Source organism: Stegostoma tigrinum, chromosome 12 (genome assembly GCF_030684315.1).
Source record: "Stegostoma tigrinum isolate sSteTig4 chromosome 12, sSteTig4.hap1, whole genome shotgun sequence".
NCBI classification, from domain to species: domain Eukaryota; kingdom Metazoa; phylum Chordata; class Chondrichthyes; order Orectolobiformes; family Stegostomatidae; genus Stegostoma; species Stegostoma tigrinum.
In genome coordinates, this window is record NC_081365.1 from 62263100 (window position 1) to 62284522 (window position 21423).

General features: G+C 43.1%; 1 protein-coding gene across 7 annotated transcripts in view; it reads right to left on the reverse strand.

Annotated features, from left to right (window-relative positions):
• Positions 1 to 21423, reverse strand: part of cnksr2a (connector enhancer of kinase suppressor of Ras 2a) — a 473904-nt gene that overhangs the window by 155247 nt on the left and 297234 nt on the right. For all 7 annotated transcript variants that reach the window (XM_048541088.2, XM_048541090.2, XM_048541087.2 and 4 more), the window contains one exon: positions 4210 to 4439. In XM_048541088.2, the coding sequence (XP_048397045.2) occupies positions 4210 to 4439 (230 nt within the window). The remainder of the gene's footprint in view (positions 1 to 4209; positions 4440 to 21423) is intronic.

Genomic DNA, 21423 nt, shown 5'->3' on the forward strand with positions numbered 1-21423 from the left:
AGTAATTTCTCTTATTAGGTTTTATAGTTAAGGAGTATCAACCAGCCATGCCAAAATGTAAAGCAAGACATGTATAATTGTAATGATATTGAGTTAACCAAGAATGACAAAGGTACAGGGTGCCCTCTTTAGCTGTTTAAAATAGAATTCATTCATTCAGAGATGTGGGCATTGCTGGCTGGGTCAGCATTTATTACCTATCCTTAATTACACTTTAGAAGGTGGTGGTGAGCTGCTTTCTTGAACCACAGCACCCAGTTTGATGTAGGTACACTAGCAGTGCTGTTCAGGATAGAGTTCCAGGATTTTGATCCGGTGAAGGTGAATGAATAGCAAAATATTTCCAGGTCAGTGTGGTGCGTCATTTGGAGAGAAAGTAGGAGATGGTGGTGTCCCAATGTTATGTGCTGGATATTAGTAGTCATGAATTCAGAAGGTGTTTTAACTACATGCTGTATAACTGCAGACTAACATTTTGTGAATCCTTTCTATTGAGGAATTCTATAGCTTCTCCCTCCATTTAAATAATGTTCTTGTCATTCTGTTCTAACTTTCTAAGGAGAGAACTTACAGTTTAAACACATAGTTCTCCATCTGCCAAATTACTGCTCCCCTTATTCTTTGCAGATTCTTTGTGCCATTTTTGTTCTGTACCTTTGCGTCATGAGTAAATTTAGCTACCGTACGAGGTAGTCAAACAGGAGTCTGGAAAAACACACGAGGCCAGGCAGCATCTGGAGGAAAGGAGCAGTCAACATTTTGGGTATTACCCTTCTTTAGGACTATGTTGGGGTAGGGGGAACTGCAGATAAAGGGGGAAGGGGAAGGGGTGGATGCAGAATGGTGGTGATAGGTGGATACTAGAGGTAGGCACGACCTGGTTGTTTGATGGGAGGGATGAATCCAGTTCGTGGCTGGAAGGGAGGGTCAAGAGGTGAAATGGAAGTGCACTGGTGGGGGTGGTGGGGGTGCGGGGGGGAAGGCTGCAAGTAGAGAAGGGGGATGGGTGGGAAGGTTATTTGTAATTGGAGAGTTCAACGTTGAGTCCTCTGGGCTGTAGGGTGCCCTGACAGAAGATAAGATGTTGTTCTTCAAATTTGCATTTTGACTCGCTGCGACATTGGAGGATGTCGAGGACAGACAGGAAGAGGAGTGGGGTGGCGACTTAAAATGGGCAGTGACCAGGAGGTCAGGTTGGCTGTTACGGGTCAGGCGGAGATGGTCAGCAAAATGGTCACCTAGTCTATGTTTGGTCTCGCCAATGTAGAGAAGACCACATCGGGAGCACCGGATGCAATAGACTAGATTGGAAGAGATGTGGGTGAAGCTCTATCTCATCTGGAAGGACTGTTTAGACCCCTGGATGGAGGTGAGGGAGGTGGTATATGAGCGGGTGCTGCATATTTTACACTAACATGGTCAGGTACTGGTGGGTTGGATTGGTTGGTGGGGAGTGTGGCGTGAACTAAGGAGTGGTGAAGGGAATAGACAATGCAGGCAGGGGTGGGGAATGGAGATATTCCGGGTGGTGGGGTCTAATTAGAGTTGGTAGAAGTGTTTGAGGATGATACGTTGGATACAGTGGGGTGGAAAGTGAGGACAAGGGGGGGACACAATCTTTATTATGTTTGGAGAGGGTTGGTGGTTAAGAGCTGTGGAGTGGGGAATGGAGGAGGGGCAATGGAGGACTGTTTGGATGACATAGCGGGGAAAAGAGCATTGTTTGAAAAAGGCAGTCAACTGGGATGCTTGGGAGTGGAACATCCCCTCGCCAGAGCAGATGCGACAGAGACGGAGGAATTAGGAAAATGGGATAGAATTTTTGCAGGATTTGGAGTAGGAGAAGGTGTAGTCTGGGTAGCTATGGGAGTCTGTTGGTTTATGGTAAATAGTGGTCTGTAAACTGTCACCAGCAATGGAAATAGAAAGATCAAGAAAGGGGAGGCAGGTGTCTGAGACAAACAGAGTGAATTTGAGGGCAGGGTGGAAGTTGTTCGCGAAGTCGAGGAGCTGCTCTGGTTCAGCCTGGGTGCAGGGTGCAGCACTGATACAGTTATCAATGCAGCAGTGGAAAAGTTGAGGAACGTTACAGGCGTACATACTGAAGAGGGACTGTTTGACATAACCAACAAACAGGCAGGCATAGCTGGGGCACATGTGAGTGCCCATGGCCACCCCCTGGATTTGGAGAAAGTGGGAAGAATTGAAGGAAAATTTATTGAGGGTGAGGACTAGTTCAGCAAGGTGAAGGTTAGGTGGTGGGGGGAGGGGGGAGCTGGGTGGGTCTGTTGGATAGCAAAAAGCTCAGGGCCTGTAGGCTGTCCTTGTGGGTTGTGGATGTGTAAAGAGACTGAACATCCACAGTAAAGACGAAGCATTTTGAATCCCTAGCACTGATCTTCGCCATTACCGTTGACCAATCTGAAAATGACTCATTTATCTTGACGCTCTTTGTTTCATGTTAGTTATCCAATTTTCTACCCCTTGTGATATACTCTCCTTCACTGTCTTTTGAGGCAGTGTTCCAAGTCGATCAATTCTTTAACAGAAAAATACCTACCAATCTCCAGTCTACAAGAGCATCCTTTAATTTCAAAGCAGTATCTCCTAGTTCTGAACTCTACCACAAGAGTAAACATCAATTTCATGTTCATCTTGTCAAAACCATTCAGGATCTTACACACTTCAATCCAATCACATCTCACTCTCTAATTCCAGTAGAAACAAGTCCAGCATGTCAATCTTTCCTCACAAAATAATCCACTCATTGCAAATAACAATCTAATAAACTTCCTCTATCACATTTACATCATTCCTTAAATAAAGAGATCAGAAGTACACACAGTATTCAAGGTGTGGTCTCGCAAACGCCTTGTATAACTAAGCATAATACTGCATACTGGTACCATCACTAAGGCTGGCCATTTCATCTGTAATGAAAACCCTCATGCATTCTTTTACTAACTCAATTTTAATGCATTCCAAGATGCATGTTTGCCTCCACATTCTACATTGGCGTTTAGCAAAGAGAGAGGCGACCTTATTGAAACATACAAGATTCACAGAAGGCTTGAAAAGGGAGATGCAGAGAGATTGTTTTCACTTTAGGACAGTCCAGAAGCAGACAGCATAATCTCAGAATACAGGTAGTTCTGCTATAACGTGTGTTTCATTAATGCGAATTGGCTGTAACATGATTGATAACATTGTTGGGATAATGCAAGTTTTCTGCTGTACACATAAAGTGATTTCCCTACAACCCAATTTTCTATGGTGATTTTCTGTAGCACGATTTTCTATAGTGCAAGGTCATGCAAGAACAAAACTATCGCGTTTTCAAATAACTACCTGTAAACGATCATCTCATTCACCTCACAAATGAGGAGGAATTTCTGCTCTCAGACTGGCGTGAATTTGTGGGATTCTTTACCACAGTTGAGGATTATCACATGAGTCACAACCTCATTGAATGGTGCAGCAGACACACTGGGCACAAATGGTTCATTTCTGCTCATACACCTCATGCTTTTTTCCCCATTAAGAGCTTCTTAAATCCCAACTTTCTTTCTGGATAAATTACCATTCATCTGCCTTAAATGTACTTTTGTGGCTCAGTCTCCAATTGTGCTTAGCACATTCCTGCGAGGTGTCTTTGGACATTTCACTCTTTTAAAGGTGCTACATAAAAACAAGATGTTGCTTTGTCACATAATGTTGTATGTCTTGGTTAATAAAATTACAATCAGCCACAAAACTCTTTGTCATATATCACACCAACAAAGGCCCTCAATCATATAACACCCAATGTCTGATAGTAGCTAAAATAGACTGATACAATCTTTACGCTATTTATTATTTTGGACTGAATTAATGTCACCATCGTAAATTAATTTGTAAATCCCTCTCCAATATATTGGCTTGAATTGCTTCAGGGATCATATTTGATCGCGATTCATGAACACAACCTTTGGCACCAGAAACAATTTCATGACTTTTGCCTGCCTGCATTAATCAAAAGTGATGATTTTAGAATTTATGTTGGCACAGAAAATTATCAAAGAAAACAGTGGTTACTGAAACTAGTCCTCTCTGTTTTTGATACAAGAGAGTAAAGCATACCTGATTGAACAGTGGAACTATTCAAAGCAGACTTCATTAATATTGATTCAGGCATTATTCAAGAGAAAGGTAAAGCTATAATTTACTTACATGATACAGAGTGATGGTGTTGTTTTCTGGCAGAGGTGTACTTAGAGAATCCTGTCGAACAGCATCTAGGTGTACTGGTGTTGGCAGTGCATAATGGCTAATAGGATGGTTGGGACTGCTTAATTTGTCACTTTTCTTTCTGGATCGCTTGCCAGTGTCTCTTTTAGATAAATACTCCTCTTGAATGATAGGGATCTTATCGTCGCTCATGTATCTCATCAGTGAGCTTTCTATGTTTAAAAGAATAAGCGCATAATAAGAAACCTTGTAATGAGCAATAAATTTGTCCATTAAGGTGACCTTTTTCACATATAGAATGACAGTCCCAAATAATTATTCTGTTAATGATTGCTTTGTCAACTGGAAATGACAAACACTTCACTGGAGGAGAAATACTTTTGACAATGTTGATGGATTCACCAGGAAGATTGAAAACACAAAACAGGAATCATAGAAAACCAAGTGGAAAAAAGGGAGGATATGAAAACAATCACCGATGTCTGAAAAAAAAGGTGAAGGAAATACCAGTTGAAAACTAACCAACTCAGGTGAAAAAGTCGACTGGACCTTCCACCTTACTTCGGAGAGTTATAAAAGAAATGGCTGCAGAAATAGTGGATGCAAATCTTCAAACCTTCCAAAATTCCTTTGATGATGGAAAGCTCACAGCCACTTGCAACATCACAAACGTAACACCTTTATTCATGAAGAGAGGTAGAAAGCAAAAAACTATAGACCAGTCAACCTAATATTCATTACTGGATCAATCCAGAATCCATTCTTAAGGAGGTAAAAGCAGGATATTAAAACAAAACATAACACATGCAGGCAGAGTTAACATGGTCTTGTGAAAGGTAAATAGTGTTTGTCAGATTTATTCAAGTTCATTGGGGATAACAAGCAGAGTGGACAAGGAAGAATTAGTAGTTGCGTTATTTGGGCTTTCCAAGGGTACTTAATAAAGTATCACATGAAAGGCTACACAAGATAAGAGCTTATGGTGTTGGGAATGAGACAGGAGTATGGAGAGAAGACTGGATAACTAACAGGAAAAAGAGATTTGGGAAAAAATAGAGACAAGGTGTAGAGCTGGATGAACACGGCAAGCTAAGCAGCACCAGAGGAGCAGGAAGGCTGACATTATTTGGGAAAAAAATAGGTAATTTTCAGGATATTAAACTGTAATGAATGGAGTATCATAGGGATCAGTGCTGGGGCCTTGACTACTTACAACTTTCATTTATGATTCGATGAAGGGACTAAATATTATAACCAAATTTGCTGATGAGACAAAGCTGTGACAAGCTGTGAGGAGGATACGGAGGGTCTGCAAAGGGATATAGTTATATTAAATAAATGGGAAATTTTTTGGCAAGTGGACTATAAACTGGGAAAACATGAGATCAATTTTTGCGGGCAAACAGAAAACCATAACATCATTTAATGGAGGGAGATGACAGAATGCTGTAGTAGCAAGGGATCTGAGTGACCCTGTGCATGAATCATGAACAACAATATGCAGGTACAGCAAGTCATTTGGAAGGCAAATGGGATTTCTTTTATTTTAAGGGGTTATGTACAAACAAGTAAATCAGAACAGTAGTAGACCCATTCAGCCCCTTGAATCTGCTCCCTCATTCAATAAGTTCTTGGTTGATTTGTCTGTAACCTCAAATCCACATTTTTGCCTACTCCTTTTAGCCTTTCAACACCTTGCTTAACATCTACTTCTGCCTTAAAAATATTCAAGGACTCTGTTTCTACCACTGTTTCAGTGAGATAGCTCCAAAGACATTCATATCCCTATGTAAATCAGAGCTCTGCAATGTCTCACCATTTAGATAATAAGCTTTTTAATTTTTTATGCCAAAATGGATAACTCCTCATTTTTCTATATTGCACTCCATTTGCACACCAATGCCATTTCATTTAGTCCATCAGTGCATAATGGAAATTATGTCCTTGAGTCCTATTCACAACTTACTTTCCAACCTATCTTTGGATCATCACAAATTTGGCAACTATACCTTCAGTCCCAGTACTGCAGTCATTTATACAGTAAACAGTATAAATCTCAGCACTGATCCCCATGGAACATAACTCATGACATCTTACCAAACCGAAAAGACCCATTTACAATTATCTCCTGCTTCCTTTTAGTCAGCCAATTGCCTAAACATGCCAATAGGGACCCCTTAACGCCATGAGCTTCTGTTCTTTGATGGGGCACTTTGTTAAATTTCTTCTGGAAATCTATGTAATGTTATGCCCCGGAACTGCTTTATCTCTAACACGTGTTACCTCCTCAAAGAACTTCACCGAATTGGTCAAACATGAATTCACTTTCATAAAACCATGTTGACTCTGTCTGATGATTTTGAATATATCTAAATGATCTGTTATAACTTATTTAACAGTAATCTGTAACATTTTCCCTAATGACAGATATTAAGTTAACGGACCTGTATAGTTTCCTGCTTTCTGTCTCCCTCTGTTTTTAAATAAAGGAGTCACTTTTGCTATCCTCCAATCTAATGGGATCATCCCTAAATTGAGGGAATTTTGGGAAATTAAAAGTGATGCATCAACTATCTCATTGACCAGTTCTTTCAAGAGTTTAGGACGAAGCCCATCAGTACCTGGCATTTGTCAGTTCACAGCTCCAACAATTTACACAGCATTATTCCCTAGTAATTATAATTTTCCAGACTTCCATCCATCCTCCCTTTCATTTCTTGGTTTATCACTGTTTTGGGGGACATTACTTTTATGTTTATATGAGAAGACTGCTGCAAAGTATCTCAACTATTCATATGCCATTTCCTTATTTTCCATTATTAATTCTCCAGTCTCATTTTCCACAGGTTTAACAGGGACATTGTTTCAGTAAAAGATTCTCCAATTTCAGAAGGAGAAAAGGAGAATTAATTTTTTTCTAAGACGGTTGATAATGTTTTTGATTTTAAAAAAACTGCAGAGTTTCTTTACTGCTTTTGGCAAAAATATGGTTAATGCACAAGATTTGCAGCTTCTCTTTAGTGGTTAGCAGACTTAAATCTTCTGTTGTTTGCCAAACATTTTCCAAGCAGTTACCTAGAAATGCAAGAGGAAGAGGAGATGATAATATTAATAATTCCACCCAAGATGCATGTTTTCATGAGTGCTACTCAGCTAGAGTTTCAGTGTGCCAAAACCAGACTGCAGCCCCTGCAGTCTTGGCTTCTTTGACTCGGAAACAAATGACACACAAGATTCTGTCTAGCTTTCTCGGCTTGGAACACTGAACGCAAAAGGAAAAGGTTTCTTGCAGGTTAGTTACTGCATCTGTGTTGCTTTACTCAGGAGAAACTCAAAACTATTGACACTCAAAAGACTGCAGAAAATCACACACTAGGTAATGGAATTTTTCACGAAAGCTCCTGGAGGTGGAAAAGGAATTTATTTCAACCAGTGGCACCACTTCCAAACACTATACATTGGAGTGATTTTTTTTCCCATTATTTCATTCCACTGGGCAGCTCTCCTATTGTCAGTCCTGTTTAGTAAGATATGGGTTATCTAACTTGATTGCTCTTTGTGTTAGCTTCTAAACTGTGATTGTATAGTTGCCAGGCAGAGGTTTAAACCACCTCCAATAGAGAAGGAAGGGTGAAGCAAAGTGTACTGATTGCAACCAGGAAGATCCTTGATTAGGGTTATCAAAGTGGGCCAATCAGGGAGCCCTGGGTGAAAGTGATCAACAGGAAATTCAGAATCTCCTTGCCTCAGGAACGGACCCTGAACTGCCTGGCCACAGCCAGTGTAAATCAGCACATGTAAATAAAGGGTGACTTGATGACAGGATACCAGGCTCTGTGCAGTCATTTCACAGAGATAACATAAATAAACTATTGTACAATTACTTTAAATTACTGATAATAACAAACAGGACAGATGTTTTCAAATATTCATTACTTGTAAGGTTAACACTGTTGAGTTTTTTTTGGGTCAACTTGCTCTATTTTGTCAAGAATAAAGATAAATGTACTCCAGAATCTTCTGTATACTTTCAAGATTTTACAGCAATGTCAGCAAACTCTGAATTACTGGAGCTTGAATGATACCAGGGTATGACTCTTCTTTTGTTGTCTCATCCTGAAACAGATGGATAAAACAAGGTAATAATGGGAACGAGATTCACTGGCACCTCTCTGCCCCAAAACAGATTTCTCCAAATTGCTAGCCAGCAGATGTTCTATCCCAATAACTGCATGCAAGCTATGACATGTTTTCTACATTATTTCACGATGTGGGTATCACTGACGATACAGCATTTATTACCCATTCTGGGCTGCCCTTGAACAGATGGTGGCAAACTACCATCTTGAACCACTGCTGTCCATGTGGTGTACATACAGCCACAGGGATTAATGGAAGGCAGTTTCAGGGTTTTGTCCCACGGCTATGAGCTAATGGTGATACAGCTATAAGTCAGGATGGTGTGTGGTTTGTAGTTATATTTCCAGCTTTCAGTGATCCCATGCATCTGCTGACATTCTTCTCAGGCATAGAGGAGGGTGTTGTCAAAGGACCATTGGAGAATTGCTATAGTCCATCTTGTAAATGATACACGCTGCTGACACAGTGTATTGGAAATGAAGGTATTGAATGACTAATGTGGTGGATGACAAAGAAGTGGATGGTGTAAAGCTTCTTGTGTTGTTAGAACTGTACCCATCCAGGTTAAGTGAAGAGTGTTTCCTCACACTCCTGACTCATTTCTTGGAGATAGTGCTTAGGTATTGTGAAGTTAGGAGAGTTACTCACCAAACTTGTCTTGCCTGACTGTTACCTAGGTTTTGCTTCATATGGACATCAACTGTTCCTGTTGCTGAAGAGTTGCAAATGTTGGTGGGCTTTGTGTAATCATCACCAAACATCCTCATTTCTGACCTTATGATGGAGATGAGGACATTGGCGAAACAGCTGAAGATAGATGGGCCAAGGACACTACCTGAGAAACTCCTGCAGTGATACCTTTGGACTGAAATGACTGACCTCTAACAATGACAACCATCTTGCTTTGCGCTAGGTCTGACTCTCATTGATGCAGATTTTTCCTTTATTTTCATGGACTCCAGTTTTATTCAGACTCCTTAATGCCCTACTTGGTCAAGTGCAGCCTTGATGACTCTCGCCTCACCTCTGGAGTGCAGCTCTTCTGTCCATGTTTTAACCAAGGTCAGACGTTGTGTCATCCTGACAGAGCCCAAAGTGCCGGTGATCAGGTTCTTGCTGATGAAGTGTCACTTTTATAGCAGTGTTGGCGATACCTTTCATAATGCTGCCAATGACTGAAAGTGGACTGATGGGTTAGTAATTGACCAACTATGGGATTTATTCTACTTTTTGTGCACAGAACGTATCTGGGTGACTGTCAGGTTGTTGCCTGTGTTGTTGTTGTACTGGCACAGTATAGCAGGGTTTGTACCTAGCTCTGGAGACTGTTGACAGGATCCTTCACCTTTATAAACCCATGCCTTCAGCCATTTCTTGACATCACATGGAGTGAACCAAATTGGCTGAAGACTAGTGTCTGTGATGCCCTCAGGAGGAATCTGAGATGATTCACTCACTGAATTCACCAACTGCATTTATGAATGGAGGGCGTTAACTAATGACGTTCTTCAGGGCTCAGTGTTGGGATCTTTGCTGTTTGTAATATATACAAATGATATGGCTAAAAATGTAACTGGTTTGATAAGTAAGTTTGCAGATGACACAAAGGTTGATGGAATTGCGAATAGCGATGAGGACCGTCAGAGGATACAGCACGATGACTTGGGCAGAAAGATGGCAGATGGCATTCAACCTGGTAAAAATGTGAGGTAATGAATTTCAGAAGGTCTCATCCAGATGGAAAATACATAGTAGATGGCAGAACCCTTAAGACGGAGGGGGATCTGGGTGTACAGGCAAACAGGGCACTGAGAGTGGCAATGCAGGTGGAGAAGATAGTCAACAAGGCATACAGCACGCTTGCCTTCATTGGCGAGAGCACTCAGTTTACAATTTAGCAGGTAATGTTGCAGCTTTATAGAACCTTGGTTAGGCTGCATTTGGATTATTGTGTTCAATTCTGGTCGCCAAACTACCAGAAGGTTGTGTTGGCTTTGCAGAGGGTACAGAAAAAGATTTACCAGAATGTTGCCTGGTATGGAGAACATTAACTATGAGGTGAGGTTGAAGAAACGTGGGTTGTTCTCACTGGAACGATGTAGGTTGAGGGGTGACCTGACAGTGATCTGCAAGATTAGGAAGGGCATGGACAGCGTGGACAGTCAGAAGCATTTTCCCAGGGTAGAAGAGTTAGTTACGAGAGGGCAGAAGATTAAGGTGCGAGGGGCAATGTTTAAAGGTGATGTAGGAGGCAAATTTTTTACACAGAGGTTGGTGAGTGGCTGGAACTCCCTCCCGGAGGGAGGTAGTGGAAGCAGATACTGTATTGTTTAAAGGGCATCTTGACAAATATATGAATAGGATGGGAATAGAGGGATATGGTCCCCAGAAAGGTAAGGGGTTTTGGTTGTGATAGGCAGCAGGTTGGTGGAGGCTTGGTCAGCCAAAGGGCCTGTTCCTGTACTGTAATTTTCTTTGTTCATTGTTCTGTCAACAAAATCCAGAAACTAGGTCCTTAAATATAAGAGAGCTTTTAGGACAGAAAAATATGATTACAGCAGTTATGTGAGGAAACACAGGATAGATAGAGATGAAGCAAACCAAGTCGCTGTTCATCACACATAATAAACTTTCATCTTCAAATAATCTAATGGCTCCATGAACTGAGTCAAGCTGGGGGAAAGCTAGAATTCCAAATTGAATGTGCATATAGCGTGGGCTTTGCGGGGGCAATGAATAAATAACGAGAATAGGGTTTTGCTGACCCAGAGTCAATTACTCTTGTCGAGTAAGAAACACAGTCATCAACCAAAATGAAACCTGGATTTCAGAGGTTATATAGACCATAGAACAGTACAGCACAGTACAGGCCCCTCGGCCCACAATGTTGTGCCGAACTTTTACCCTAAACCTAATGTCTATCTAACCTCCACCCCTACCTTATACTATCATCCATATGCCTATCTAATAGCCACTTAAATGCCCCTAATGAGGCTGACTCTAGTACCCTCTCTGGCAATGCATTCCACGCCCTGGCCACTTTCTGAGTAAAGACCTACCTCTGACATCTCCCCTATGTATACCTCCACTCACTTTAAAACTATGTCCCTTCATAATAGCTACCTCCACCCTCAAAAAAAGTCTCTGACATGGCTATATACTCTATCTATACCTCGATCATTTTGTACACCTCAATCAAGTCGCCTGTCATCCTTCATTATTTTAAAGAGAAAAGCCCTAGCTCTCCCAACCTTTCCTCATAGGACCTTCCCTTCATTCCAGGCAACATCCTGGTAAATCTCCTCTGCACCTTTTACAACGCTTCCACATCTTCCCTGTAATGAGGCAGCCAGAACTGGACTCAATACAACAGATGTGGCCGAACTAGGCTTTTGTATAGCTGGAGCATAACTTCACGGCTCTTGAACTCAATCCCTCTATTAAGGACAGCTAACACACCATATGCCTTCTGAACAACTCTATCCACCTGGATGGCAGCTTTCAGGGAACTGTGGACATGAACCCAAGATCCTTCTGCACCTCCACACTGCCAAGAATCTTTCCACTAACCCTGTATTCTGCTTTCAAGTTTTTCCTTCCAAAATGAATCACCTCACACTTTTCAAGGTTAAACTCCACCTGCCGTTTCTCAGCCCAGCTCTGCATCCCATCAGCAGCAGCAGTATGAGACAGAGTGTCGACGGGAAGTATGAAAACTTACCTGGTGAATAGGTGGTGCGCACACTGAGCAGGAGCGGACACGGGACGGCTGAGTAAGTGAGGTAATATATTTGGGCAGTTGCTTTACCCGAAACATGACTGAGGTGGTGTCTCCCACCCATCCTCCTTCTCTAACCAAGAAAAAAGGTTCCGAGTGCCAACTTGGTAAGGTTACTAGTTTTTTTTTCGATAGTCTGTGCGTGAATTCAGAACAGTGGGAATGGATGTAAGGGCAGTTGCATGCTCCTCCTGTAGAATGTAGGAGGTAAGGATTGTTATGGGGGAGGCTTTAACTTTCCAAATATTGACTGGAAATGCTATAGTTTGAGTACTTTAGATGGTCAGTTTTTGTCCAATGTGTGCAGGAGGGTTTTCTGACACAGTATGTAGATAGGCCAACAAGAGGCGAGGCCACATTGGATTTGGTATTGGGTAATGAACCAGGCCAGGTGTTAGATTTGGAGGTAGGTGAGCACTTTGATGATAGCGACCACAATTCGGTTACGTTTATTTTAGCGATGGAAAGGGATAGGTGTTTGCCCCAGGGCAAGAGGTATAGCTGGGGAAAGGTAATTATGAGGCAATTAGGCAAGATTTAGGATGCACAGGATGGGAAAGGAAACTGCAGGGGCTCGGCACAATTGAAATATGGAGCTTGTTCAAGGAGCAGCTACAGAGGAAGGCAACAGTAGCCAGGTTCACGGCACCATGGCTGCCTCTGCTGTACAGAAGGGCGGGAAAAAGAGTGGAAGGGCGATAGTCATTGGGGATTCAATTGTAAAGGGAGTAGATCGGCAGTTCTGCAGTCGAAAACAAGACTCCTGAATGGCATGTTGCCTCCCAGGTGCACGGGTCAGGGATGTCTCTGATCGGCTGCAGAACATTCTGAAGGGGGAGGGCGAAAAGCCAGTTGTCGTGGTGCATATAGGCACCAATGATATAGGCAGAAAACGGGATGAGGTCCGACAAGCAGAATTTAGGGAGTTAGGAGCCAAGTTAAAAAGTAGGACCTCAAAGGTAGTAGTCTCAGGATTGCTACCAGTGCCACGTGCTAGTCAGTGCAGAAATGAAAGAATAGCCAGGATGAATGCGTGGTTTGAGAGATGGTGTAGGAGGGAGGGGTTCAGATTTTTGGGACATTGGAACTGGTTCTGGGGAAGATGGGACTATTACAAATTGGACGGTCTACACCTGAACCGGACTGGAACCAATGTCCTTGGGGGTGCTTTTGCTAATGCTGTGGGGGAGGGTTTAAACTAATGTGGCAGGGGGATGGGAACCAAATATTGGACAGAAAAGAGGTAGAAATGAAAGCCTGTAGGGAACTAGATAATGGAGTCAGTGTGACTAAAGGGAATAGTAGTTGGGGAGCAGGTGGTCTGAGGTGCATATGTTTTAATGCGAGAAGAGTAGTAGATAAGGCAGATGAGCTTAGGGCTTGGATCAGTACCTGGAGGTATGATGTTATTGCTATTTCTGAGACTTGGTTGAGGGAAGGGCATGACTGGCAACTAGTTGTCCCAGGATATCGATGCTTCAGGCGGGATAGAGAGGGAGGTAAAAGGGGTGGAGGAGTTGCAGTACTGGTCAAAGACAATATCACAGCCGCACTGAAGGAGGGCCCCATGGAGGACTCAAGCAGTGAGGCAATATGGGTAGAACTCAGAAATAGAAAGGATGCAGTAACAATGCTGGGGCTGTACTACAGGCCTCCCAACAGCGAGCGTGAGATAGAGGTACAAATATGTAAACAGATAATGGAAAGGTGTAGGAGAAACAGGGTGGTGGTGATGGGAGATTTTAATTTTCCCAACATTGACTGGGATTCACTCAGTGTTAGGGGTCAAGACGGAGCAGAATTTGTAAGGTGTGTCCAGGAGGGTTTTCTAGAGCAGTATGTATGTAGTCCAACTCGGGAAGGGGCCATACTGGACCTGGTGTTGGGGAATGAACCCGGCCAGGTGGTTGATATTACAGTAGGGGACTACTTTGGAAATAGCGACTACAATTCCATAAGTTTTACAACACTCATGGACAAGGATAGGCGTGGTCCTAAAGGAAGAGTACTAAACTGGGGGAAGACTGACTATACCAAGATTCGGCAGGATCTGAGGAATGTAGATTGGCAGAAACTGTTTGAAGGTAAATCCACATTTGATATGTGGGAGGCTTTTAAGGAGAGGTTGATGAGCATGCAGGAGAGACATGTTCCTGTGAAAATGAGGAATAGAAAAGGTGAGATTAGGGAGCCATGGATGACAGGTGAAATTGTGAGACTAGCCAAGAGAAAAAAGAAAGCATACATGAGGTCTAGGCGAATGAAAACAGACGAAGCTTTGCAAGAATATCTGGAATGTCAAACAAATTTAAAAAAAGGGATTAAGAGGGCTAAGAGAGGACATGAGATATTGCTGGCAAACATGGTTAAGGAAAATCCCAAAGCCTTTTATTCATATATAAAGAGCAAGAGGGTAACTAGAGAAAGGATTGGCCCACTTAAGGACAAAGAAGGAAAGTTATGCACTGAGTCAGAGAAAATGGGTGACATTCTTAACGAGTACTTTGCATAGGTATTCACCAAGGAGAGGGACATGACGGATGTTGAGGTTAGGGATAGATGTTTGCTTACTCTAGGTCAAGTTGACACAAGGAAGGAGGAAGCGTTAGGTATGCTAAAAGACATTAAGGTGGACAAGTCCCCAGGTCTGGATGGGATCTATCCCAGGTTACTGAGGGACGTGAGAGAGGAAATAGCCGGGGCCCTAACAGATATCTTTGCAGTGTCCTTAGACACGGGTGAGGTCCCAGAGGACTGGAGACTTGCTAATGTTGTCCCCTTGTTTAAGAAGGGCAGCAAGGATAATCCAGGTAATTATCGACCGGTGAGCCTGACGTCAGTGGTAGGGAAGCTACTAGAGAAGATACTGAGGGACAGGATCTATTCCCATTTGGAAGAAAATGGGCTTATCAGTGATGGCAACATGGTTTTGTACAGGGAAGGTAATGTCTTACCAACTTAATAGAATTCTTTGAGGACGCGACAAAGTTAGTTGATTGATGAGGGAAAGGCTGTAGATGTCATATATCTGGACTTCAGTAAGGCGTTTGATAAGGTTCCCCATGGCAGGCTGATGGAGAAAGTGAAGTCACATGGGGTCCAGGGTGTGCTAGCTAGATGGATAAAAAACTGGCTAGGCAACAGGAGACAGAGGGTAGTAGTAGAAGGGAGTTTCTCAAATTGGAGACCTGTAACCAGTGGTGTTCCACAGGGATCTGTGCTAGGAACACTGTTGTTTGTGATATATGTAAATGATCTGGAGGAAGGTGTAGGTGGTTTGATCAGCAAGTTTGCAGATGACACTAAGATTGGTGGACTGTCTGATAGTGAAGGGGACTGTCAGAGATTACAGCAGAATATAGATAGACTAGAGAGTTGGGCAGATAAATGGCAGATGGAGTTCAATCCGGGCAAATGCGAGGTGATGCATTTTGGAAGATCAAATTCAAGGGCGAACTATACAATAAATGGAAAAGTCCTAGGGAAAATTGATGAACAGAGAGATCTGGGTGTTCAGATCCATTGTTCCCTGAAGGTGACAACGCAGGTCAATAGGGTGGTCAAGAAGGCATATGGCATGCTTTCCTTCATTGGGCGGGGTATTGAGTACAAGAGTTGGCAGGTCATGTTGCAGTTGTATAGGACTTTGGTTTGGCCACATTTGCAGTACTGTGTACAGTTCTGGTCGCCACATTACCAAAAGGATGTGGATACTTTGGAGAGGGTGCAGAGGAGGTTCACCAGGATGTTGCCTGGTAAGGAGGGTGCTAGCTATGAAGAGAGGATGAATAGATTAGGATTATTTTCATTAGAAAGACGGAGATTGAGGGGGGACCTGATTGAGGTCTACAAAATCATGAGGGGTATAGACAGGGTGGATAGCAAAAAGCTTTTTCCCAGAGTGGGGGACTCAATTACTAGGGGTCATGATTTCAAAGTGAGAGGAGGAAAGTTTAAGGGAGATATGCGTGGAAAGTTCTTTACACAGAGGGTGGTGGGCACCTGGAACGCGTTGCCAGCGGAGGTGGTAGACGCAGACACGTTAGCGTCTTTTAAGATATATTTGGACAGGTACATGGATGGCCAGGGCGCAAATGGACACAGACCGTTAGAAAATAAATGACAGGTTAGACAGAGGATCTTGATCGGCGCAGGCTTGGAGGGCCGAAGGGCCTGTTCCTGTGCTGTAGGTTTCCTTGTTTCTTTGTTACTGCGTGTCCTTGATAAGTACGTACCTGTCAGGCAGGGAGGAAGTGATCGAGCGAGGGAACCGCGGTTTACTAAATAAGTTGAATCTCTTGTCAAGAGGAAGAAGGAAGCTTATGTAAAGATGAGGCTTGAAGGCTCAGTTAGGGTGCTTTAGAGTTACAAGTTAGCCAGGAGGGATCTGAAGAGAAAGCTAAGAAGAGCCAGGAGGGGACATGCAAAATCTTTGGCAGGTAGGATCAAGGAAAGCCCTAAAGCTTTCTATAGGTATGTCAGGAATAAAAGAATGACAGACTAAAATTAGGGCCAATCAAGGACAGTAGTGGGAAGTTATGCATGGAGTCCGAAGAGATAGGAAAGGCGGTAAATGAATATTTTTCATCAGTGTTCACACTGGAAAAAGACAATGTTATCAAGGACAATATTGAGGTACAGGCTATTTGACTAGGTGGGACTGAGGTTCACAAGGAGGAGGTGTTAGCAATTCTGGGAAGTGTGAAAATAGATAAGTCCCCTGAGCTGGATGGGATTTATCCTAGGATTCTCTGGGAAGCTAGGGAGGAGATTGCAGAGCCTTTGGCTTTGATTTTATGTTGTCATTGTATACAGGAATAGTGCCAGAAGACTGCAGGATAGCAAATGTTGTCCTCTTGTTCAAGAAGGGGAGTAGAGACAACCCTGGTAATTATGGACCAGTGTGCCTTACTTCAGTTGTGGGTAAAGTGTTGGAGAGGATTATAAGAGATAGGGTTTATAATAATCTGGAAAGGAATAATTTGATAAGGGTTAGTCAACACAGTTTTGCGAAGGGTAGATCTCACCTCACAAACCTTATTGAGTTCATTGAGGAAGTGACCAAACAGGTGGATGAGGGTAAAGCAGTTGATGTGGCGTATATAGATTTCAGTAAAGTGTTTGATAAGGTTCCCTACAGTAGGCTATTGCAGAAAATGCGGAGGCATGGGATTGAGGGTGATTTATCGGTTTGGATCAGAAATTGGCTAACTGTAAGAAGACAGAGGGTGGTGGTTGATGGGAAATGTTCATCGTGGGGTTCAGTTACTAGTGGTGTACCGCATAGATCTGTTTTGGGGCCACTGCTGTTTGTCATTTTTATAAATGACCTGGATGAGGCCACAGAAAGATGGGTTAGTAAATTTGTGGATGATACTAAAATCAGTGGAGTTGTGGATAGTGCGGAAGCATATTGCAGGTTACAGAGAGACATAGATAAGCTGCAGAGTTGGGCTGAGAGGTGGCAAATGGAGTTCAATGTGGAAAAATGTGAGGTGATTCACTTTGGAAGCAGTAACAGGAATACAGAGTACTGGGCTAATGGTAAGATTCTTGGTAGTGTGGATGAGCAGAGAGTGTCCATGTATACAGATCCCTGAAAGTTGCCACCCAGGTTGACAGGATTGTTAAGAAGGCGGACAGTGTGTTAGGTTTTATTGGTAGAGGGACTGAGTTTCGAAGCCATGAGGTCATGTTGCAGCTGTACAAAACTCTGGTGTGGCCACACTTGGAGTATTGCGTACAGTTCTGGTCGCCGCATTATAGGAAGGATGTGGAAGCATTGGAAAGGGTGCAGAGGAGATTTACCAGGATGTAACCTGGTATGGAGGGAAGGTCTTATGAGTAAGGGCTGAGGGACTTGAGGCTGTTTTTGTTAGAGAGAAGAAGGTTAAGAGGTGGCTTAATAGAGACATGCAGGATGATCAGATGATTAGAAAGGGTGGACAGTGAGAGCCTTTTTCCTTAGATGGAGATGGCTAGCACAAGGGGGCATAGCTTTAAATTGAGGGGTGATAGATATAGGACAGATGTCAGAGGTAGGTTCTTTACTCAGAGAGTAGTAAGGATGTGGAATGCCCTGCCTGCAACTGTAGTAGACTCGCAAACTTCAAGGGCATTAAAAAGGTCATTGGATAAACATGGATGATAATGGATTAGTGCAGGTTAGATGGGCTTCAGATTGGTTTCACAGGTCGGCGCAATATCGAGGGCTGAAGGGCCTGTACTGCGCTGTAATGTCCAATGTCCCACATTCTAATGTGCCTTTGTAACCTAGAACGGCCCTCTGCACTATCCACAACTCGACCCACCTTTGTATCATCCACGAAATTACTAATCCACCCTTCCATTCCTTCATCCAAATCATTTACAAAAATCACAAATAGAATAGAATCCCTACAGTGTGGAAACAGGCCCTTTAGTCCAACAAGTCCACACTGAACCTCAGTGCATCCCACCCAGACCCAGCCCCCTATAACCCACCTAAGCTACACATCCCTGAAAACTACGGGCAATTTAGCATGGCTAATCCACCTAACCTGCACATCTTTGGACTGTGAGAGGAAACTGGAGCACTCGGAGGAAACCCACGCAGACACAGGGAGAATGTGCAAACTCCGCACAGACACCTGAGGCTGGAATCAAACCTGGGTCCCTGGTGCTGTAAGGCAGCAGTGCTATCCACTGTGCCACCGTGACACCCCAATAGGAGAGGACACCGAACAGATCCTTGTGGTACATCACTCGTAACCGAGCACCACGCTGAATATTTTCCGTCCACTACCACCCTTTGTCCTCTAAGCGTCAGTCAATTCTGAATGCAATCTGCCACATTTCCCCCATCCCAAGCCTCCTTACTTTCTGCATGAGCCTACCATTGGGAATCTTATCAAATGCCTTACTTAAATCCATGTACACCACATCCACTGCTCTAGTTTCATTGACGTGTTTGGTCACATCTTCAAAGAAATCAGTAAGGTTTGTGAGGCATGATCTCCCCCTCTCAAATCCATGCTGACTACCACAAATCAAACTGTGTCTATCCAAGTGATCATAAATCCTATCTCTTAAATCCCTTTTCAATAATTTGCCAACCACTGATGTAAGACTAACTGGCCTGTAGTTTCCAGGGATATCCCTATTCCCTTTTTTGAACAAGAGAATGACGTTTGCCATTCTCCAATCTTCCAGCACTATATCCATGGACAGTGAGGAGGAAAAGATCATCGCCAAAGGTCCTGTGACCTCTTCCCTCGCTTCCCATAGAATCCTTGGACAAATCCTTGGGGGACATTCAAGTTCCTCAAAATTCCTAATACATCTTCCTTACTAACATCCACCTCCTCTCGCCAACCAGCCTGTTTCACATTGTCCTCCCCTACAACTAGGTCCCGCTCAGTTGTAAATACCAAAGAAAAGTATTCATTAAGGATCTGTTCTATCTCTTTAGGCTCTGTGCACAAATTCCCTTTACAATCCTTGAGTTTTCCTTGATCCTATCTGCCAAGGTTTTCTCATACCCCCTTATAACTCTCTTAAGCCCTTTCTTCAGCTCCTTCCTGGATAACTTGTATCCCTCTTAGAGCCTTTTCCGTTCCTTGTTTCCTAAACCTTACGTAAGCATCCTTCTTCCTCTTAACCAGTCATTTGACCTCTCTCGAGAACCAAGGCTCCCTCACTCAACTGCATCTTCTCTGCTTGCTAGGGACAAACACATCAAGCACACACAGTATACATTACTTAAACAATCTCCATGTTTCAACAGTGCTCTTCCCTGACAGCATCTGTTCCCAATTTATTTTACCTAGTTCTTGCCTAACAGAATTATAATTAGCCTTCCAACAATTATAAACCTTATCCTGCTGTACGTACCTACCCTTTTCCATGATTGTTGTAAAAGTAACAGAGTTTTGATCGCTACCGTCAAAATGCTCTCCTCCCAACAGGTCCAACACTTGACCCAATTCATTGCCAAGCACCAAATTCAAAGTGGCCTCTCCTCGTGTTGGTCTATCTACATACTGTGTCAGGAATCCTTCCTGAATGCACTGGACAAAATCCGCTCCATCTGAAATATTACAACTAAAAAGTTTCCAATCAGCATTGGCAAAGTTGAAGTCAGCCATGACTCCAGCTCTGTGACTTCTGCACCTTTCCAGTATCTGCCTCCCAATCCGCTCCTACACCTCTCTGCAACTATTTGGGGTCTGTAAAAAACACCCAACAAAGTGATTGCTCCTTTCTTGTTCCTGACCTCAACCCAAACCGACTACGTCGACATATCATTCTCAAACTGCCTTTCAGTAGCTGCTATACTAGCCCTGACCAGCCATGCTACTCTGCCATCTCTTTTACACCCTCCCCAATTCTTTTAAAGCATCTAAATCCCAGAACATCTAACAACCATTCCTCTCCCCGAGTTACCCAAATTTCTGTAATGGCCACAACATCGTAATTCCAAGTACCTACCCGTGCTCCAAGTTCATCCGCCTTATTTCTGATACTTTTAGCATTGAAGTATACACACCTCAAACCATCTCTGTATCCACAATTATGTTCCATTGACCACATTTCTATATTAACAACCGCACTCCCTGTTGTGTTTGTTGGAAGGCTGAATACCTCATCCTCTGAATTACAAATCCGGTTCCCCACCCCCTGCCAATCTAGTTTAAACCATCCCATATAGCTTGTACAAACCTCCCTCCCAGGATACTTGTGCCCTTCTGGTTCAGGTGCAACACATCCTTACTGTACAGGTCCCACCTTTCCGAGAATGTGCTCCAATTATCCACAAAACGGGGATTACCACCAGCCTCCTACACCAGCCCTATAGCCACATGTTTAGCTGCGCACTCTCCCTATTTCTTACCTCATTATCATGTAGCACTGGTTGTAAGCCAGAGATAACTACCCTGTTTGTCCTGGACTTCAGCTTCCAACCTAATTTTCTGTACTCGTTTTTCACATTCTCAGTCCGAAAGTTATGAGGAGGGAGTACACAAGTTAGGCTAGGTAGTGATCTGATTAAAGTCTTCCTGATATTATCAGGAAAGATGGGGTAGGTAAAGATACACTATATAAAATAAAACAAAAGAACTGTGCATGCTGTAAATCAGGAACAAAAACAAATTTGCTGGAAAAGCTCAGCAGGTCTGGCAGCATCTGTGGAAGAGAAAACAGAGTTAACGTTTTGGGTCCGGTGACAGTTCTGAGGAAGGGCCATTGGACACGAAATGTTAACTCTGTTTTCTCCTCCACAGATGCTGCCAGACCTG